This window comes from Vipera ursinii (assembly GCF_947247035.1).
Source record: "Vipera ursinii genome assembly, chromosome: 1".
NCBI lineage: Eukaryota > Metazoa > Chordata > Lepidosauria > Squamata > Viperidae > Vipera > Vipera ursinii.
In genome coordinates this window covers 16,409,588-16,432,665 of record NC_139512.1, presented here as the reverse complement: position 1 = coordinate 16,432,665, position 23,078 = coordinate 16,409,588, and the positions used below count along the sequence as shown (strand labels likewise).

The 23,078-nt window shown below is 47.1% G+C and overlaps 1 protein-coding gene across 1 annotated transcript in view; it reads right to left on the bottom strand.

Annotated features, from left to right (window-relative positions):
* Positions 1-8,611: 8,611 nt before the first annotated feature.
* The window catches only part of LOC310641743 (receptor expression-enhancing protein 6-like), a 20,554-nt gene continuing 6,087 nt past the window's right edge, over positions 8,612-23,078 (bottom strand). Inside the window, exons 2-5 of the mRNA XM_083364981.1 lie at positions 15,706-15,799; positions 14,059-14,197; positions 13,581-13,749; positions 8,612-11,633 (exon numbers count right to left, since the gene is read on the bottom strand). Coding sequence (XP_083221107.1) covers positions 11,599-11,633; positions 13,581-13,749; positions 14,059-14,197; positions 15,706-15,799 — 437 coding nt within the window. The 3' untranslated portion in view covers positions 8,612-11,598. The remainder of the gene's footprint in view (positions 11,634-13,580; positions 13,750-14,058; positions 14,198-15,705; positions 15,800-23,078) is intronic.

The following is a 23,078-nucleotide window of genomic DNA, read 5'->3' as shown; positions in this document are numbered from 1 at the left end:
GAGGGGGTGTGTCCTAATCTGCAAAGCCCCGCCCCTTTTTTGTGCACCTGGGTACATCCTCTGGGACTCCCCCCCCCCAATGGCCCAGGCTGTAATGAATAGAATAGAATAGAATAGAATAGAATAGAATAGAATAGAATAGAATAGAATAGAATAGAATAGAATAGAATAGAATAGAATAGAATAGAATAGAATATGGAATAAGGATAGAATAGAATAGAATAGAATAGAATAGAATAGAATAGAATAGAATAGAATAGAATAGAATAGAATAGAATAGAATAGAATAGAATAGAATATAGAATAGAATAGAATTACAGAATAGAATAGAATAGAATAGAATAGAATAGAATAGAATAGAATTACAGAATAGAATAGAATAGAATAGAATAGAATAGAATAGAATAGAATAGAATAGAATAGAATAGAATAGAATTACAGAATAGAATAGAATAGAATAGAATAGAATAGAATAGAATAGAATAGAATTACAGGATAGAATAGAATGGAATGGAATAGAATAGAATAGAATAGAATAGAATAGAATAGAATAGAATAGAATAGAATAGAATAGAATAGAATATGGAATAAGGATAGAATAGAATAGAATAGAATAGAATAGAATAGAATAGAATAGAATATAGAATAGAATAGAATTACAGAATAGAATAGAATAGAATTACAGAATAGAATAGAATAGAATAGAATTACAGCATAGAATAGAATAGAATTACAGAATAGAATAGAATAGAATAGAATTACAGCATAGAATAGAATAGAATAGAATAGAATAGAATATGGAATAAGGATAGAATAGAATAGAATAGAATAGAATAGAATAGAATAGAATAGAATAGAATAGAATAGAATAGAATTACAGAATAGAATAGAATAGAATTACAGAATAGAATAGAATAGAATAGAATAGAATAGAATAGAATAGAATAGAATAGAATAGAATAGAATAGAATAGAATTACAGGATAGAATAGAATAGAATAGAATAGAATAGAATAGAATAGAATAGAATAGAATAGAATAGAATAGAATAGAATAGAATATGGAATAAGGATAGAATAGAATAGAATAGAATAGAATAGAATAGAATAGAATAGAATAGAATATAGAATAGAATAGAATTACAGAATAGAATAGAATAGAATAGAATAGAATAGAATAGAATAGAATAGAATAGAATAGAATAGAATTACAGAATAGAATAGAATAGAATTACAGAATAGAATAGAATAGAATAGAATTACAGCATAGAATAGAATAGAATAGAATAGAATAGAATAGAATAGAATAGAATAGAATAGAATAGAATAGAATAGAATAGAATAGAATATGGAATAAGGATAGAATAGAATAGAATAGAATAGAATAGAATAGAATAGAATAGAATAGAATAGAATTACAGAATAGAATAGAATAGAATTACAGAATAGAATAGAATAGAATAGAATAGAATAGAATAGAATAGAATAGAATAGAATAGAATAGAATAGAATAGAATAGAATAGAATAGAATTACAGGACAGAATAGAATAGAATAGAATAGAATAGAATAGAATAGAATAGAATAGAATAGAATTACAGGATAGAATAGAATAGAATAGAATAGAATAGAATAGAATTACAGAATAGAATAGAATAGAATAGAATAGAATAGAATAGAATAGAATAGAATAGAATAGAATAGAATAGAATAGAATAGAATAGAATAGAATTACAGGACAGAATAGAATAGAATAGAATAGAATAGAATAGAATAGAATAGAATAGAATAGAATAGAATAGAATAGAATAGAATAGAATAGAATAGAATCTGGAAGGGACCTTGGGGAATTCTGGGAGTTGAAGTCCACGCATCTTCAAGTTCCTAAGGTTGGGAAACGCTGTTCTAGTCTATGCAATGGATATGGCCACCCTCTTGTCTTGGTGGTCTTGGCTGGACTACGCAACCAAAACTGGCTGCTGCAAAAACCTCTGCGTCGAGGGGCTCCTAGAAACCCCTCTCAGACCTGATCCATTTGGCTGCTCTACAGGCAGTCCTCCAGTTACAACAGCTCATTTATTGACCAAAGTTTTAACAGACCACCCTCGAGCTGTGGGTGACATGGTTCCAGAGCCCCTATGACTCCCCCAACTTCTCCCTCTGAAGTCACGTGACCTTGTTTCGGTCCTGCCTTGAGGACCGTTTGCAGCATCCCGCAGGCAGGTGACCGCGATTGACAGCGCGTTTGCCAAGGAAAAAAAAACCGGCATTGTCAGAGTATGCAGAGTTTTATTGCCCTGAGATAACCCAGGAGTAAACACAGTAAACAGTGGTTTGTATTAAATGGTGGTTTATCTTACACTATCTACAATCATACGCCAGGAACAATATACATATACGTGCTAATACAGCAGGATCCAAACAATCACAATTGTAGCAGGAAACAAAAGAGAAAAAACCACAGCAGCAGAGCCTTCCCTTTTATACAAAGGCTCTTAAAGGGACACAGACCCTGCTGAGTCATTCCCATCATTACATCATACATCTCACATTATACAAGCTGGTTAGCTGATCAAGTGTTACCTTGACAGGCATTTACGTTCCAGTTTCTCGAGAGAGGAGAGCTGGGAACCAAAACCCCAAAGCAAACGATTCACCTTAGGACTCTGTGTGCATATAACCTCAGCCCTCACTCGTCCAACCCTGTGGGCATGTAGTTGCTACTCTAGGCTTCTTTGTGAGAATAGAATAGAATAACAGAGTTGAAAGGGACCTTGGAGGTCTTCTAGTCCAACCGCCTGCTCAAGGCAGGAGACCTTATACCGTTTCAGAAAGGTGGCTGTCCAGTCTCTTCTTGAAAACCTCCAGTGATAGAGCATTCACAGCTTCTGGAGGCAAGGAATCCCACCGATGAACAGAATAACAGAGTTGGAAGGGAACTTGGAGGTCATCTAGTCCAACCCCCTGCTCAGGCAGCAGACCCTGTGTCATTTCAGACAAATGGTTGTCCAATCTCTTCTTAAAAAGGAGGAGGAGGAGGAAGAGGAGAGTAACAGAGCTGAAAGGGACCTTTGAGATCTTCTAGTCCAGCCCACCACACAAATAGGAGACCCTATACCATTGCAGACAGTGGCTGCCCAGTTTCTTCTTAAAAACCTCCAGTGATGGAGCACCCACAACTTCATGTCATTCCTCTGATTAATTACCAGAACGAGAGAGATGGAAGGGGCCTTGGAGGTCTTCTAGTCTGACCCCCTTCTGGAGGCAGGTTGTTCCATAATTCAGGGACTTATTTTGGGGATAATCAGCCCACAGGCATGTTGAAGGCCTCCGCTGCTCCCCAGTTTCCCTTAATTAGTGAAAACACAGGCAAGTCCTCAACTTAAAACAGTTCATTTAGCGACCGTTAAAAGTTAAAACGGCACCGAGAAATCAGAATTACAGCCATTTTTCACAGCTGCCACCTTTGCAGCACACGATCAAAACTCAAATGCTTGCCAACCGGCTCCTATTTACGACCGTCGCTGTGTCCAAAGGTCACGTGATCCCCTTTTGCGACCTTCCGACAGGCAGTCAATGGGGGAAGCCAGATTCGCTTAACAACCGCGTGGCTCGCTTAACCGCTGGTGATTCAGGTAGGTTGCAGAGGTGACGGATTCCCTTAATGACGGTGGCAAGGAAGGCCGAAAAATGGGGCCACTTAACAAATGTTTCACTTAGCGACAGAAATGTCGGGCTCATTTATAAGTCCTAAGTCAAGGACTGCCTGGATCAGAAGATCTTCTGGGGCTTTGAAGATCGGTTGCAAGTCCCTTTTTTCCCCCGAGCACCATTGTGTCATTTTGGTCGCTGACCGAACGGCTGTAACTCAAGTCCTCAACTTATGAGCACAACTGAGCTCCAGATTTCTGTTGCTAAGCAAGACGGTCGTGAAGCGAGTTTCACCCCATGTTACGACATTTCTGTTCAGTGAATCCCTGCAGCAACACGGTCGTTAAGCGAATCGGGCTTCCCCCATGTGGGCTTTGCTTGTCAGAAGGTCGCAAAAGGGGGGATCGCGTGACGCCAGGACACCGAGACCATCACAAATGTGAGACAGCTGCCAAGCGTCTGAATTTTGATCGTGTGACCGAGTGTGTGTGTGGGGGGAATGCTGCAAGGGTCCTAAGTTTGAAAAAATGGTCCTAAGTCACATATTTCAGTGGCATTGTGAACTTCGGTCAGTAAACGAACTGTTGCAAGTTGAGGACTTAGCTGCAATTCTTTATTTCTCCTGTTCCTCCTTGGGGCTTCTGGTTCAGCTGCTGCCGCTGTTCACCTCCCCTCTTTGTAGCCCTGGTTAATAGGGATGAGTAGACAGCAACAGCCTGGAGGTTTTGAAGAAGAGTCTCTAGTCCAGGGGTGTCAAACTCAATTTCACGGAGGGCGGCATCAGCATTGCGGTTGCCCTCAGGGGGCCGGGTGGGTGTGGCCAGGGTGGGTGTGGCCTACTGGGTGGGCGTGGCTAGAGTGCGTATGGCCTACTGGGTGGGCGTGGCCAGCTCTACATCGTTCGCATCAAGGGTGCCTATGGGGGCCTGGGCAGGAGTGGGACAGATCTGAGGGTCTCTGGCGGAAGGAGGGTCTCTGGGCCAGGGCCAAGGCCTTGTGTTTGACATGTCTGCTCTAGACAGTCACTTGTCTGAGATGGTAGAGGACTTCCTGCTTGAGCAAGGGGCTGGACTAGAGGACCTCTAAGGTCCCTTCCAACTTTGTTATTCTATTCTATTCTATTCTATTCTATTCTATTCTATTCTATTCTATTCTATTCTATTCTATTCTATTCTATTCTATTCTTCTATTCTATTCTATCCTGTTCTGCTCTATTCTACTCTATTATTTCTATTCTATTTCTATTCTGCTCTGTTCTATTCTTCTATCCTATCCTATCCTATCCTATCCTATCCTATCCTATCCTATCCTATCCTATCCTATTCTACTCTATTCTATTTCTATTCTGCTCTATTCTACTATGTTCGATTCTACTCCTATTCTATTTTACTCTATTCTATTCTGCTCTATTCTGCTCTATCCTATCCTATCCTATCCTATCCTATCCTATCCTATCCTATTCCAGTTATTCCATATTCTATTCTATTCTATTCTATTCTATTCTATTCTATTCTATTCTATTCTATTCTATTCTATTCTATTCTATTCTATTCTATTCTATTCTACTCTACTCTACTCTACTCTACTCTACTCTACTCTACTCTACTCTATTCTGCTCTATTGTGCTCATGCTAACTTTTATTGACATTTTTTTTACTGTGGGCACAATGGCACACATCAGAAATGAAATTTAGTTGCCCGCTCTCAGAGTGAACACCTACATGACACACAGCTAAACATACCATATACAGCATATGTGTAGACCCACACCCCTACATACACATGACAAATAAATATCAAACGCTGTCCTTGAATATAGAACGGAAGGAGGAGGCTGGAGAGTTCACAAGTTCGCCACCTTATGCGCAGCCAGCCCCATCCTTTCCTTCCCTTCCCTCAGCTGGGATTAATCCTCCTTTATCCCCCAGCAGCTGCCAGCTGGCGCCTCTCTGCCCCCTCCCTACGTGTGCCCTGCCGGGGCAAGGGGGCCTCCCCCTCCCCCCTTCTCCCAGACCCGACCCCTGCAGCCAGCTCCCCCTCTGCTGCAGCCAGCCCTGCGAGGTAGGCCAGGCTAGGGCATCTAGGCCGAGTGTGAGGGCAGAAGAGCGGGCCCCTCCCAGTTTGGGGGTGGGGTCCCTTCGCTGCCCTGCCCTGAACTGGGGCAGAGCTAGAAAGCACGGGGCGAAGGGGGGGGGAATTGTCCCCCGTTTGTCGTCGATGGACCCCCGCTCCCCCCCCCCCCAGAAAAGCCAGAAAGGGCGCAGGACTCGCATCCGAAGCCGGGATGGCTGCCTCCCGTCTGTTTCCAAACGAAGGGGGATTCCACCAGCCAGCCGCCCAGCTCCGGGCTGTGTTCACACGAGCGCTGACCCGATCCGGGCGGCGGTCATGCAAGTCTAGGCTCTGGTTCAGCCAGTTCAGACCCCCACCCCGCGCAGGCGGCCGCGATGGGACTTGTAGTCCAACGCCTTCCTCCTCTCCCGAGGTTCCTGCCTTCCCAGGGTGGGGGTCGCCTTCGGGGATACACACACACACCTTTTCGGGGTCGCCTCTTTGGCGCACAAACCAGCCCGAAAGAGAGAACTTTCCGACACCCCCTCCCCCAAAGTTAGAGCCTAAAACGCTCCCCTGACCCGGATCGGCGGGTTGTGTGAACTCAGCTGAAGACCCCTCCCCATTTCCTCCTCCCCCACTCTGCCGCCCCCTCGCCCAGGCTTTCCAAAGCAGCGCAGCGCAGCGGCACTAATGAAGCTTGATCGCGGCCGGCGGGGGGGGGGGCAGGGGGGCGAGTGACCCCACCCGGGTCGGACCCTTAATGAGATAGTGGCGGAGGGGGGGGGGAGCGGGACCCGGACCCTCTGGTTCCTCCCTGCGCCGCCCCCTCCCTTTGGATTCTCCGGGGTCTGGGCAGACACCCCCCCGTCCCCCGGAGACCCCCGGCGCCCTCGCCCGTTGGTGGGCTAGATCTGGACCGGCCTCTGGCTTCGCTTTCGCGGTTGAAAGGAGCTGACACGGTTCCAGGCTCCGTGGTCGGAGAGGGACAGAGAGAGGGAGAAAGAGAGAGGGAGATGAGAGAGGGAGGGAGGGAGATATACAGAGAAAGGGAGGGAGAGAGAAAGAGAAGGAGGGAGGGAGATATACGGAGGGAAGGAGGGAGAGAGACAGAGGGAGGGAGAGAGAGAGGGAGGGAGATATACGGAAGGAGAGAGAGGGAGGGAGGGAAAGAGACGGAGGGAGGGAGAGAGAGAAAAAGAGAGGGAGGGAGGGAGAAAGAGACGGAGGGAGGGAGAGAGAGAGAGGTATGGAAGGGAGGGAGGGAGATATACGGAGGGAGGGAGAGAGAGAGACAGGGAGGGAGAGAGAGAGGGAGGGAGATATACGGAAGGAGAGAGAGGGAGGGAGGGAGAGAGAGAGAAAGAGATGGAGGGAGATACGGAGGGAGAGAGAGAAAGAGACGGAGGGAGGGAGAGAGAGACAGAGGGAGGGAGAGAGAGAGACAGAGGGAGAGAGAGAAAAAGAGAGGGAGGGAGAAAGAGACGGAGGGAGGGAGGGAGAGAGACAGAGGGAGGGAGAGAGAGAGAGACAGAGGGAGAGAGAGAAAAAGAGAGGGAGGGAGAAAGAGACGGAGGGAGGGAGAGAGAGGTATGGAAGGGAGGGAGGGAGATATACGGAGAGAGGGAGGGAGGGAAAGAGACGGAGGGAGGGAGAGAGAGAAAAAGAGGGAGGGAGAGAGAAAGAGATGGAGGGAGGGAGAGAGGTATGGAAGGGAGGGAGGGAGGGACATATACGGAGGGAGAGAGAGAGGGGGGGAGGGAGGGAGACCCGACGCACAGACACAGACACCTGGTACAAATTAAACAGGGACCCGAAATGAGGGAGAGAGGAAACCAAGCTCAATTAAAAGAAAATTGATTTAATTAAGATCCACTTGGCTGGGGCCATAGTAGCCTGCAGGTGTTGTAGCTGTCTGCCATCTTAACTTGCTCACGGGTTAAAATCAGTTTACCTGGGAGAGCAAATAAGACTTCGGTCTCAGAATTTCTCAGCTTGTTTATTTGTAAGGCGTTTTTGCTAAATGCAAAGGTAAAGCACGTTGTGCTACCAAATAAGGCTTTTTAAAAAAACCGCCTCTTTCTGGTTGGAAGCTGGTCCACCTGGCAGCCAATAAATCTAAATTAATCGTCATAATGTCTGGTTTGCAAGTTGTTCCTGCTGACACCATCCCACCCACCAGAGCAGGAAGGCAGTATTGTGTTGAAGGTCCCGTCTATTAAGGAAATAGAAACATACAGCACAGAATCATAGAAGGGACCTTGGGGGTCTTCTAGTCCAACCCCCTTCTTGTACCATCCCAGTCAAATGATTGTCCAGTCTTCCAGTATCTCAGGGGCTGCCCCAAAGAAGAAGGAGTCAAGCTATTCTCCAAAGCACCCGAAGGCAGGACAAGAAACAACGGATGGAAACTAGTCAAGGAGAGAAGCAACCTGGAACTAAGGAGAAACTTCCTGACAGTTAGAACAATTAACCAGTGGAACAACCTGCCTCCAGAAGCTGTGAATGCTCCAACGCTGGAGGTTTTTAAGAAGAGACTGGACAGCCATTTGCCTGAAATGGTATAGGGTTTCCTGCCTGAGCAGGGGGTTGGACTAGATGACCTCCAAGGTCCCTTCGGTTATTCTGTTAAAACTGTTGCAGTTCCTGCCACAGTTCCATCATATGATTTCTGAAATAATCTGATGGGGCCTGGAAATAGGGCCTTTTTTCTGGATCCTCCGTGGCCTGGAAATAAGGGCAGCCATTTCCATTCTACAGTTCTATTCTATTCCTATTCTATTCTTTTTATTCTATTATTCTATTCTATATTCTATTCTATTTATTCCATATTCTATTCTATTCTCTGTTCTATTCTCTGTTCTCTTTATTCCTCTTCTATTTATTCCATATTATATATTCTATTCTATTCTAATATATTCCATATTCTATTCTATTCTCTATTCTCTTTATTCCTATTCTCATTCTCATTCTCATTCTATTCCGTTGCTTTTTAAAAGGCAGGTGGAGACTGCTGTTTTCCCTCTAGTCTTTCCAAAACAACAATTAAAAAAAAACACCACACAGAAGAGGGGGAAAAAACATTTTAGACCACAAGGTTTTTCTTTTGAACTTTAATGGGGCTGGCGACCAGATGTAGCACCCTGGGCAAACATCAGAGGGATTTATTTATTTTTCCAGCAGAAGCCAAGCAAGGCGATGGCTGAAGAAATCTTCAGAAGAGGCATTGAGGCTGCAGGGCTTCAGGGTGACCCCCACACACACACAAATCCACGGGACACTCCTGGGGTCCACCCTCTCCATCAACACTGTGCACGTATTCACCCGGGCTCATTTTGAGGAAGCATAGTCTCCGTCCATCTAACGAACTCAAGGAAGATCAAAGTGGTGGTGGGGCGTGTGTGTGTGTGTGTGTGTGTGTGTGTGTGTGTGTGTGTAAGCCAATTAGTTTTCATGCCACCCCAAAAATCAAAAACTGCATAAAGCCATGTTCCCCAAATTGAGTAAAAGTGGTTTTTCTTGGGCAATGTTACGTGAGCCCATCAACCAATCACAACAGTGACGTCGAAACTCAAGTTTTTGATCTCTAGTGAGTAAAACCGACTGATTTGGGGTAATTTTACTTATTTTACATTGGGTGCCTGCGTGCGTGTAACATAGCTAATCCTCCCTCCTCTTCCTATTCTCCCAACAAAAGTCTTATGAGGTGGGAGCCGCCGAGTGTGTGGGACTAGTCCAGGGGTAGGCAACCGTGGCTCTTTTATGGCTCTTGGACTTCAACTCCCAGAATCCCTGAGCCAGCATGGCTCAGCTTGGAAACCTCTCCCTCAGCATGGCTGGCTCAGGAATTCTGGGAGTTGAAGTCCACCAGTCATAAAAGAGCCAAGGTTGCCTATCCCTGGACTAGACCAAAGTCACCCAGCCAACTTTCATCCCTAAAGTGGAACTAGAACTCCCGGTCCCCTTGTGATTTTTTTTTCTCTTTTCCTTCCTTCCTTCCTCTTGCAAGAGCCCTGGTGGCACAGGGGTGAGAATGCAGCATCGCAGGCTGACTCTGCCCACTGCCAGGAGTTCGATCCTGACCAGGCTCAAGGTCGACTCAGCCTTCCGTCCTTCCAAGGTCGGTAAAAGGAGGACCCAGATGGTTGGGGGCAAATAGGCTGACTCTGTAAAACCGCTTAGAGAGGGCGGTAAAAACGGAAGTGGCATATAAGTCTAAGCCCTATGGCTAATGCTATTCTACCCTTGGCATCGCACTAAGTAGGTCAAAGCCAACCTGTTTTTTTCCACAAATGTTTCCCAATCTACATTCCTACAAATACCTGAAGGGTGCAAAGGGGTGTGGAGCCTCCTTGGAACCGTGGAAAGGACTGTGTTGTAGACTGGAGGTAGATTATGTCGTATCCCTCCCGCTCTGTTGTGGGAGGGCGGATAGATGCCCTCTTTGACAAACACAGCCCTTTCAGCCGTTCCAAGAAGGCTCCACACCCAGTTGCACCACTCAGGACACAGAGAAACCTCCAGGTGGCCTCAATGACTCTCAGAGAGAGTACTGATGACCGGCTGTCTGTAAGGAGTATAAATCCTTCCCTTCCCCACCGTCCAGTCAGAGCTGAAGAAGCTTCTGGGATGAGAAGCGAAACGTCTTCAATGGGAAAACAAGAAAGTCCAGTTGCCTCCTGGGAAAAAAAAGGCCCTTTGGGATAGGACCCACTGCACAACTGCAGTGATTTCCTTAACAACTGTGGCCTAAAAGATCACAAAATCCGGGTGCTACTCTTTGGAAATTCTACTCTCCAATTGTGGTCGTAATGTAATGTCAACTCAAAAGGACCATTTCGCCCGTCTTCAATCGCTTCTTCTTTTAATGAGAAAATGCAGCTTCCAGGATCTCATCCCAGGACACAACTGCTCCACTCCTTTGCCTCCAGATGTTGTGGGTGCTCCAACACAAAAGGTTTTGAAGAGGAGACTGGACAGCCACCTACTTGAAAGGGTATAGGATCTCCTGCCTGAGCAGGGGGTTGGACTAGAAGACCTCCGAGGTCCACCACCACCACACACAGCTCTGTTATCCTGTTAAATTTCCAGGAGAGTTTGATAGATTTCAGGAAAGTGATCAACACAATATCAACCGCATCTGCTCTGTGTGGCTTCAGGGTGGGGGAAAATGGCTTGCAGATTTCTTTATCCAGGTAGTCCTCAGTTTACAACAGTGCATTTAGCGACCAAAGTTACAAAGTCATGTACCTCCATTTGACATGCTTATGACTGTTGCAAGCATCACTGTGGTCACGTAATCTAAATTCAGACATTTGGCAACTGGCTCGTATTTACGACGGTCGCAGCGTCCCGGGTCACAGGATCCCTTTTTGTGACTTTCTGACAAGCAAAGTCCCATCGGGAAGCCAGATTCGCTTAACAACCATGTGACTAACTGAACAACTGCATGATTCATTTAACAACTTGAAGCAAGAAAGGTCATAAAACAAGGCAAAGCTTGCTTAGCTGCTGTCTTGCCTAGCAGTGGAAACTTTGGGCTCCAATGCGGTCGTAAGCTGAGGATTTCCTGCGTTGAGTTTTGCCGTTAGAAAATCTCTAGTTGACCACAAGATGGCACCAAAGAGATTTTTTTTAAAAAAAATATATCCCTCTTTGCTGCCACCCAGTGGTCGTTTGGAGACTAACAGCCTCATACCGATAGCTCAATTTATAGTTAAGCAGACCCGTGAAGGAGTCCATGGCCTCTGAATGTGCTCTAAGGTTTTGAGGGCAAGCAACTGGGTTTATTTTTTTAGTTCAAAATCATCTCGTTGACCAAAGAGAAGGACACATTTCTTGCAGAGCTTCCAGCTCAAATTCGGGGATCCTTTATTTTGATTGTTAAAAGGGCATCACTCAGTCCTCTGCTTGCAAGGATCGTGGTAGGACTCCTGCAAAACAAGGAAAAGAGAATGAAACAAGTTCCTTAGCTGGAAAGGAGTGGGGGGGAGGCCTCTCGTCTCCATGGGAGGGGGCATTGTCATGGGCCAATGGTTCTCCTAGCCCAGAGACCCCCAGCTTTAATTTTATGTGATTCCAGAAAAGGTTAAAAAACACTAGATGATGTTACCCCCTGATCGTAGCACTGGTGATGTTACCTAGTCAAGGTCATGGAACATCTGCAAGAAAGCCACCAGCCTCAGAGACCACCAAGGAGTTCAGACAAAGAGACATCCAGATAAGCAGGGATTAACCCCAGACAAACAATCAACAAATATCCTAATCAAGGAAGTACCAAGGGAAAAAACACTCCCCCACCAAAACTGACAGGGCAAGCCACTAGTTAGTAGACGAAACAGAGTACATAAACTCGCCTTGCCTCATTTTATGACTGACCGCCGTTAAGCAAATCACTGCAGTTCTTAAGTGAATCACGTGGTCATTAAATGAATCAGGCTTTCCCCGCATTGCTTGCTGGAAGTTGGCTGGGAAGGTGACACCCCACCCCCACTCCCGAACAGTGCAATGACAGGCCAGTTGCCAGATGCCCAAATTTTGACCACGTGACCATGGGTGTGTGTGTGTGTGCTGCAACAGCCATCAAGAGTGAAAACTGGTCACAAAAGTCCTTTTTGTTTCCAGGGTGCTGTGAATTCAAACGATCACTAAAGCAATGGATAAGTCGAGGACTGCCAGCATTGGGAATTTTGGCAGAAAAATAAAGTCTCGTGCCCTTCCCCCTTCCCTCATCTAAAAGAGCCACCCCTGAACGAGATGGGTGGCAATCAAAAATCAATCAAAAATCAACCAAAGATCCCCAAATCCAAAATCAAAATTCAAATTCAAAATAAAAAAATAAAAATCTCAAAATCAAAAATCCCCAATTCAAAATTCAAAATAAAATAAAAAATAATAAAAAAATAAAACTTCAAAATAAAAATAAAAAAAATCTAAATCCCAAAATCAAAAATTCCCAAATCAAAAATTTGGGTGCGCCTGCCCTTTGGAACGAACTGCCGACGGAACTTCGGACTGCCCCCGACCTTCGCTCGTTTCACCGGGACCTAAAAACCTAGTTGTTTGAACTGTCTGGCCTGGACGGAGGGGTTTTAAATTAAATTAATTTTAAAATTTAATTTTAATTTTGTCTTAATCCTGTGGGCTAGTATTAATTTAATTCTATTTTATCTTTCCTTTTTGTATTGTTTTAATTCGCCCTGTGAACCGCCCTGAGTCCTTCGGGAATAGGGCAGTATATAAAATCAATCAATCAATCAATCAATCAATAAATAAATAAATAAATAAAAATCAAAAACCAGAAAACAAAACAAAAAAAATGCCCAAATGCCCAAAGCAAAAATCTCAAAATCAAAAATATCAAACCCCCAATTCAAAATTCAAATATCTTCAGAATTCAAAATTCAAATTCAAATTCTCAAAATCGATATCCCCAACAACACCCCCTATATCCCCCTTCGCGGCCCTCCCATTGGACGGAGGGGGCAGAGTGCAAAGTTGACACCGGCTCCCCCGCCCGGGGTCCGGTCTATTTCCCAGAATGCCTCTGAGCCCCTTTTAGGGGCAGAGGGCATTCCAGTATGGAGGGGGGTGTCAGCCCTGGGCTTTGTCTCCGGGTGTGCCCACCTGCCCAGAAAGGCAAGGCCATGGAAGGGCCCGATCTCAGGCACGAGAGGGGGGGAGCCCCGAATCCAGTCGCCAGACCCCTCCCTCCAAAAAAGCCATGTAGATCATCCTGCCTTCCATTTTGCAAGTGCGCCTGCAAGCTTTACCCGTGCCCACTGACACCCTCCCCTCCCACAGGTGGGTTGGAACAACCCTGCGCGCACGTACACACACACACACACACACACACACACACACGGGACGTGACCCCCTACCTTCCCGGGAAGCGGCGGAGGCGACGCTGGCAGCCCGCCCGGTGAGGTCGCTCAGGACGCTGTCCACCGTCCGGTGGTGCTTCAGAAACCAGGGCCGGATGAAGCTGCGGTAGAGCACCTGAGAGCCATTCCACGAAAAGGGCGCCATGCACCACAGCAGGAAGAGGCACTGGGGGGAGGGGGGGCATAGCAGAGGGTCCGCAGGGTTAGGACCTGCCCGGGAAGGGGAGGGGTCCCTAGGAATTGCCCCTGCACCCGATCCAGCCTGCGTCGATGGCGGGAAGCCAACTCTGGCCCCAGCCTCCAACCGGCACCCTTAGATAGACTACCCCTGAACAGGAAGGCTCTGGGGACCATCTCCACTGAGGAATGGCCAGAGTGGATCCGGGGAGGGCAGGGGACACACGCGCACACCCTGCCAGCTCCTTCCCGGGCCCCCGTCCTGCCTGCCTGCCTGCCTCCCTCCCTCCCCGTTTACCTTGCCGGCGTAGTAGAAGGGAAACCAATACAGGAAGGTGTCTGAGAAGAATTCCACCACGCTGAAGGTGCCGTAGACCACCCAATAGGTCAGCCAGGTGGTGTCGTCATCCTTGGCCGGGCTCTCGATGGCGCGGATGCTGAAACCGAGTCGGGGAGAGTCGATAGCCATAGCACTTTAGACTTATATCCCGCTTCACAGCGCTTCCACAGCCCTCTCTAAGCAGTTTAGAGAATCAGCCTATTTGCCCCCAACCATCTGGGTCCTCCTTTTACCGACCTCAGAAGGCTGACTCAACCCTGAGCCAGTCAGGATCGAACTCCTGGCAGTGGGCAGAATTAGCCTGCCATGCTGTATTGCAACTCCTGTGCCACCATGGCTCTATGGCCCTTCCTTCCTTCCTTCCTTCCTTCCTTCCTTCCGACATAGCATTAGCACTTAGACTTATGCACCGCTTCACAGCGCTTTCACAGCCCTCTCGAAGCGGTTTACAGAGTCAGCTTATGAACCCCCGTCAATCTGGGTCCTCATTTTATCGACCTCGGATGGACAGAAGGCTGAGTCAAACTTGAGCTGCTCAGGATCAAACTCCTGGCACTGGGCAGAATTAGCCTGCAGTACCAGATGCTAACCACTGCGCCACCAGAGATCAGAAGCCAGCTTCACTTAACGACCGTGTGACTAACTTAAGAGCTGGTTGTAAAATGGGGCAAAGGTCACTTCACTGTTTGACTGAGGAGTGAAAATGTTGGGTTGAGTTCTGATCGTTATCTGAGGACTATCGGTAATGAATTCGCTCATCCCGTCACCCCTCACCCCCAGGGACGAGAGCATTTTAAACCACGCCTAGCTGACCTCAGGGGATCCCCAAACGGGGAGTGCGCTCAGTTCGAGTCAAGCTCTTCTCCAAAGCCCCTGAAAGCAGGAGAAGCAGCGACAGATGGAAACCGATCAAGGAGAGAAGCAACCTGGAGCTAAGGAGAAGCTTCCTGACAGTGAGGACAATCGACCGGTGGAACTACTTGCCACCGGAAGTTGCCACTGGAAGTTTTTAAGAAGATATTGGAGAGGCGTTTGTCTGAAATGCCATAGGGTTTCCTGCCTGAGCAGGACTAGATGACCTCAAAGATCCTTTCCAACTCTATTCTATTCTGTTCTATTCCATATTTTCTATTCTATTCTATTCCTAATTCTAATTCTATTCCATTCCGTTCCATATATTCTATTCTATTCTATTCTATTCTATATTTTCTATTCTATTCTATTCCTATTTCTATTATTTCTATTTCTATTTCTATTTCTATTTCTATTTCTAATTCTAATTCCATTCCATTCCGTTCCATATTTTCTATTCTATTCTATTCCTAATTCTAATTCTATTCCATTCCGTTCCATATTTTCTATTCTATTCTATTCTATTCTATTCTATTCTATTCTATTCTATTCTATTCTATTCTATTCTATTCTATTCTATTCTATTCTATATTTTCTATTCTATTCTATTCCTATTTCTATTATTTCTATTTCTATTTCTATTTCTAATTCTAATTCCATTCCATTCCATTCCGTTCCATATTTTCTATTCTATTCTATTCTATTCTAATTCTATTGTGTTCTGTTCTGTTCTCCTCTCGGAGGGAGACTTACGAGACATAAGCCGGGTAGAGGAAGCCGATGAGGTTGCAGATGAGGGAGGCCCCATAGCCAAACATCAGGTAGAGTCCCACGAAACTAAAGAAGCCTGCGGGGGGGACGTAACACAATAAACAGGGTTTAGCTCCCTCACACACACACACACACACACACACACACTTTTTGTGTCACCCGGTCAGGATTCCTCAGCCCTGATGCCCCATTAGGAGGTTTTATATCCTAAGCCATCATCCCAGCGGCAGGACAAGGAAGCCTGGCCGGGATTATCCCAGGTCTTTGGGTTGAAAGCGGTTTGAGGGGAGGAGAAAAAAAAAGTAATTTTATTGCAGAAAAGATGAAACTGAGCAGAACTAAGAAAAAGCTCTCTTTCTTGCATCCCTTCCTTTCCTTCTCTTCTCCTTTCCCTCCTTCTTCTCCTCCCTCCCTCCCTCCCTTCCTCTCCCCTTCTTCTCCATTTCCTTCCCTTCCTCTCCATCTCCCTGCCCCTTCTTCCCTTCCCTTCCCCCTTCCTTCCTTCCTTCCTCTTCACCATCCATCCATCCATCCATCCATCCATCCATCCATCCATCCAATGTGGTTTCCCATCTCACTCCAGTCATTCTGGGCAGCGCACGGAAGATTAAAACCGCAGAAATACAACAGACAGAGTCAAGGACCCAAACACCGGCTCAAAACCAGAGCCACGGTAACAACTTTACCGTAAGCCTCGCCCAGGGCCTAAAACCATTTTCCATTTTCAGTCAGTCCAAGTCAAGACTGTTTCCGTTTTGTGTGTTTTGGGCTCCGGCCCAAATCACGTTCGTTCTCCCACGACTGCTGCAAAAAGGGGTGGAGGCCAGCGCGACTTTTAACTGATTTGCTATGACCCGTTTATTTTATTTTTTTTCCTCACAGGGTAATGTTTATTGTGTGCCCTTTACAAAATGCTCCGATTGGTTGTCTTGAGCCATTTTTATTCCAGAGTAAGCAGCTTCCAGAAGAGGGAGGTCTGGAAAGGTTTTTAAGGAAATTAAAAGTTTTAAGGAAACGAAGCTCTGGGGTGTGTGTGTGTGTGTGTGTGTGTGTCCTCTGCAGGTATGTGCAGACCCCAGAGATACGCAGACCCCAGAGGGAGCGTTCACACAAGCAGATGTTGACGTAGCTGGGAAACAACGAAGCCCTTTGCCTTTTGACGGTCAGGCTGAAGCAGAATCTACGTTTGATCAGAATGTAAACCTCTTTTGCAGGCTGAGGATCCAGTGATCCGGGTGGATAAGGAGCTTAACGAACTATTTGAAGAATGCTCAGCCTTGTCATGGACACACCGTCCTCCCAAACACAGAGGAGGTGGTGGTGGTGGGGGGAGAGGGATGTCTATGGAGATTCTCGGTCATCCAGGTCACGGTTGTCCCAAAGGTGCTTTTTCACAAGGCGATTTGGATTTGGTTTTTCTTCGAAGTTGTTTCGCTTCTCCTCCAAGAAGCTTCTTCAGTTCGGTTCTGCAACTCAACTTCACTTCAGAACAGAAGAAGCTTCTTGGATGAGAAGCGAAACATCTTCAAATAAAAGCAAAGAGGGTCCAGTTGCCTCTTGAAAAAGCACCTTTAGGGGTGGGGGAGGGAAAACTAGCTAGGGGTGGACTAAAGGAGCGAGTGCAAAACAAGACCACCACGTGATGGGTGGATGGATGATGGAGAGATAGATAGATAGATAGATAGATAGATAGATAGATAGATAGATAGATAGATAGATAGATGATAGATAGATACTGATAGATAGCGATAGATAGATAGAGATAGATGATAGATGATAGATGATAGATAGATAGATAGATAGATAGATAGATAGATAGATAGATAGATAGATAGATAGATAGATAGATAGATAGATACTGATAGCGGTAGGTAGGTAGGTAGATAGATAGATAGATAGATAGATAGATAGATAGATAGATAGATAGATAGATAGATAGATAGATAGGTAGGTAGGTAGATACTGTAGATGATAGATAGATAGATAGATAGATAGATAGATAGATAGATAGATAGATAGATAGATAGATAGATAGATGGATGGATGGATGATAGATAGAGATAAGCAGGTAGATCGGTAGATAAATTGCCCCTGTGACTATGAAGGACAGATGGGGAGGAAGCGAGCGGCCAGATGAGAAGACCTGAACTCACTGATTGCCTCACACTGCACCGAAGAAGGACATGCATTCAATTTTGGAGCTACTAAGTAAGATTGTTGGCTGGACAGGGACAAAAATAGCCAAAGAAATGATTGAAGCCTGGGAAAGGGCCCCCTTGTCAGTCAGTAGGAGTGCTGATTTACAGTACAAACAGCTTATCAGGTATTAGGGCACAATGGCACAAGAAAACAACAGTTAACAACAGCTGGTCATCAACAGCCTAATTAACAACGAATATCCACCCACAATCAGGCCATTCTGAAGAGAGAGAGAGAGAGACAGAGAGAGAGAGAGAGTAGTTCTTCAAGGAGGGGCTCCATCATGAGCCTGTAATAATAATTGGAAGAATAAAACTTTGGTCTCGGTGACCAACCAAGATTGGATCCGGCAACACTATCCCGGAACACGTATATCTGTCGCCTTCATTCACAATAGATAAACACACACACACACACACACACACACCTTTGCCCAAACCATCAAACAATATTCCACAAAGGGCTGATGAAAACTTTCTGGCTGGGCTCCAGTCCTTTGAGCCTGCCACACAGGAGACAGAGGGAGCCGCGTAGGTGTGTGAAGCACACAAGGGTGTGTGCAGACTGTACTCTGTCCTTCCCACTGCCTTTGCTCCCGCCACCTGCTTTCGCCACGGCAATCTTTCTGTGCTCAAAGAGCTGCAAGACCACCGGTCACGATCTGACAACAGCTCGTTAACATCACCTTCCTTTTTCCTCCCACAATTGGCGGAGAACCCCGCTGGGATGAGAGAGGGACCGAAGGCAGAAGCAACCAGGTCGAAGCTTTCCTTCTATGCCATTGTCGCACCATTGTCCTAACCTTCCGTAGTCATGGAATCCCTGGGGAGGAAGGGTCCTTTGTGCTTCCCCCACCCACCCACCCATAATTAATTCTGAAGGAGGGGCGGGGTCTAGACCGATGTTTCTTCCTCTTGGCAAGCTGAAATATGTGGACCTCAACTCCCAAAGCTGAAGATCTGTAGAGCTCAATTCCTGAAGCTGAAGACGTGCTCCTTGGGGAGTTGACTCCATCATGGCAAAAATGCACAGGAGGAGGGAGGGAGGGAGGGAGGAGGAGAGAAGGGGGAGGAGGGAGAAGGTTGGGAAGAGGAGGAGGAGGAGGAAGAGGAGGAGGAGGAGGAGGAGGAGGAGGAGGAGGAGGAGGAGGAGGAGGAGGAGGAGGAGGAGGAGGAGGAGAGAAATGGAGCACCCTCCTCCTGGGGCACCATGAGCTGCAAAAAACCTTCCTGACCACCCGGTGCCAAGAGGACGACAATCTGGCCCTTTTTATCTCCAGCCGCCCTCAACATCCCGCCCAGCAAGCCAAAGGTCCGGAAGCCAAAGTCCGGCAAACAATTTGGCCCGGGTGCTGAGCCCACTCCGAGCAAACGTTCTGGGCAGGGCCAAAAGAGGGCCTTGCTTCCCCCTGCCCCATGGTATAGCTTTGTTCTGTTCCAGCCTAGGACCGGCCCTGTTGGAATGTCAGGGACAACCCTTTTTTATATTCAAGAGGCTGAATTAAGCCAACCAAATTTATTTGCAAAAACTAAACCAAACAGTTCAAAACAGAGTTAAACAAATACAGACCAAGACTATATCGGAGCCTTGGTGGAGCAGAGGGCTAATGCCTCCTTAAGTAACACCTGCTGCCTGCAATTAGTGCAGGTTTGAGTCCCACCAGGCTCAAGGTTGACTCAGCCTTCCATCCTTCCCAGGTAGGTAAAATGAGGACCCAGATTGTTGGGGGCAATAAGCTGACTTTGTAATAATGCCGCTTGGGGGGGGGGAGAAAGCCCTAATAAGCAGGCATATACATAGAATGAAGGCTACTGCTAAGCATGTAAGCCGCCCTGAGTCTTTGGAGAAGGGAGGGATATAAATGGAATTAAAAATAAAATAAAAAATAAATATCAGAAGCTCTGCAAACGGTTGCCTTCAGCAACCAGCACCTCCCACACATTCCCCTTTTAAGCAGCAGTCTCAAGGCGTGTCTTCTCTTTGCCTCCTCCCGAGGTGCCTCATTGCTTTTCTTTGTTCACTTCTGCTAGTCTGCCTCCTGCTTCGAGCGTCCCTGAACAGAGCCAGCTGTGGATCGTCTTCCTTTCCAATCTTTCAGGCTCACACAGCTGGGTCTGAGGAGGAACAAGATAGCATCACCACCAGATGGATTTGGTAGCTGGCTGACAGGCTGTACTCAGCGTGTGGTCCTCAATGGAACAAAATGAAATTCAATGGTGAAAAAAGTAAGGTTCTACACTTAGGCAGGAAAAATCAAATGCACAGGTATAGTATAGGTGGTACCTTGCTCAACAGTAGCAACTGTGAGAGGGATCTCGGAGTCCTAGTAGACAATCACTTCAATATGAGCCAGCCGTGTGCTGCAGCTGCCAAAAAAGCCAACACAGTGCTAGGCTGCATTAACAGAGGGAGAGAATCAAGATCGTGTGAAGTACTAATACCACTTTACAATGCCTTGGTAAGGCCACACCTGGAATACGGCATCCAGTTTTGGTCACCACGATGTAAAAAAGATGTCGAGACTCTAGAAAGGGTACAGAGAAGAGCAACCAAGATGATTAGGGGGCTGGAGGCTAAAACATATGGGGAACGGTTGCTGGAATTGGGTATGTCTAGTTTAAGGAAGAGAAGGACGAGGGGGGACATGATAGCAGCGTTCCAACATCTCAGGGGCTGCCCCAAAGAAGGAGTCAAACTATTCTCCAAAGCACCTGAAGGCAGGACAAGAAGCAACGGATGGAAACTAGTCAAGGAGAGAAGCAACCTAGAACTAAGGAGAAACTTCCTGACAGTTAGAACAATTACTCAGTGGAACTACCTGCCTCCAGAGGTGGTGAATGCTCCAACACTGGAAGTTTTAAGAAGAGACTGGCCAGCCATTTGTCTGCAATGGTATAGGGTTTCCTGCCTGAGCGGGGGGGTTGGACTAGATGACCTCCAAGGTCCCTTTCATCATCATCATCATCATCATCATCATCATCATCATCATCATTATTATTATTATTATTATTGAAATAGTTCTCAATGCTGGCTGAGGAATTCTGGAATTGAAGTTCTCAAGTCATAAAAGGGCCATGGTTCCCCCATGCCGGCTGAGGAATTCTGGGAGCTGAAGTCCACAGGTTGCAAAAGGGCCACAGTTCCCCATTCCTGTTCTAGTAATTGCAACAGGAAGAGGTTTTAATGCCAGAGAATCAGGCCTGTGCACTAATTAGGTGACCAAGGTTATTTCTGCTTTCCCCACAATTAAATCCAGCCACTCTGGATTTAATTAGCTCAAGCAGGTCTTGAATATGCAACAGCATTCTGTGAACAGGATAGTTTTGCAAACTGAGGATCAAGCAGATTATGGCCTCATAGATGTTTCCCAGCCCTGTCTAGCCTCAGGTGGCAACAGGTTTCCCTGCAAGGGAAAAAAACCCCTCGTGTTTGCAAAACAAGGGCCGGTGGAACTCATTGCCACAAGGTACTTTACCAGCCTTAGTTTATTCCTTGGGCCCCCCCAAAAACCAAGGGTGAACATGCCAAGAGAACGAAGCATCTCTGCAGCTTGAACAACGAGAAGTGAAAGTACTGCTTTATACGGGGAGGTCACAATTTGGCATCTGCCTACAATTTTGGTCGCCACGATATAAAAAGGGTGTTGAGACTCTAGAAAGGGTGCAGAAAAGAGCGACAAAGGCGATCCGGGGATTGGAGGATAAAACCTATGAAGAACGGTTGCAGGAATTGGGTAAGGGTATTGGGTCTAATGAAGAGAAGCATCAGGGGGTGACACAATAGCAGCCTCCCCATATTTGAGGGGCTGCCATAAAGAAGAGGGGTGGGTCAAATTATTCTCCAAAGCACCTCCAGGCACAACAAGAAACAACGGATGGATGGAAACCAATCAAGGAGAGAAGCAACCTGGAACTAAGGAGAAACTTCCTGACAGTGAGGACAATTCACCAGTGGAACAGCTTGTCACCAGACGTTGTGGGTGTTTCATCCCACGGTTCACCAGACGTTGTGGGTGTTTCATCCCATGGTTAGATCTTCAAAATGGCGGACGTGCGGGCGGATCTGTTTGAGTGAGCTCTGCAAGTCTCGGAAAAATAGGTGTCCTAGGAGCCCCCCAGGGGTGTTTACACCCTCTGGGTTGGGGGGATAGTGAGCGCAATAGTTTAGGCAGCTGAAGGATGAGGTTTTGGATTCCGTTAGCTGCCAGCCCTGCCGTTTTTTCAGCTGGATGTTGGGGGCGTTTACCTGCTCCCTCGGGCGTTTTTCGGGCCGTTTTCGCGAGCCTGGTGGTTGCGGCGGCCAGCGGCTTCGGCGGCTTCGGCGGCGGCGGCGTCCTCGGCGATGGCGGACCCGGCGTTCACGGGAGGTCCCTGGCTGCTGGCGGCCTTGGTGGCCTTGGCGGAGGCGTTTCGGGCCGTTCCGGGCCGTTTCTGTGGCCGGATTGGTCTTCTGCGGCTCTCCCTCGGCGGTGGCGGCGGCGGCGTTGCTGGTTCGTTCCGGGGACGACGGGGACGGCGTCGGCGTCGGCGGCGTTCTCCGGGGCCGTTCTGGGCCCGCCTTTCCATCGGCCGTTTGCTGGGTGTCCTCGGCGGTTGCGGAGCCGGCCTTCGGATGGTCCCTCGCTTCTGGCGGTTTCGGTGGAGGCGTTTCGGCCGTTCGGGCCGCTTCTGTGGTCGGCCTGGTCTCCCTCGGCTGTGGCGGCGGCGGCGTTCCTGGCTCGCTCGGATGGCGACGGGGATGGCGGCGGCGGCGGCGTTGTGCCGGGGCTGCTTTAGGCCTCCCTTTCCATCGAATGTTTATCATTCTCGGCTCCATCAGCGTCCTGACGGCGGCAGCAATGGCGGGTGGCGTCTGCAGCAATACTCCGGTGGTGGCGGTCGCCCTGGTGGCTCAGTGGCGACGCTGTAATCAACTTATTGTTTCCTCTGCTTGCTTTGTTCTTTCTGGATGGCCTGGTACTCTTACTGCTGTTGGTGGCCTCGAGGGTTCCTGGGCTAGCCGGTTAATGCCGGTGGATCCCAGTGGAGCCCAGTGGTCCCTTGAAAGATCTATGTTTCCTGTGACACCAGTTGTGACTCTGGTTGGTGCCATCGGATTTGTGGACCTAAAAGAATTAGATAACTTGGAAGACCCCAATGACTGCAGGATTGGCCATG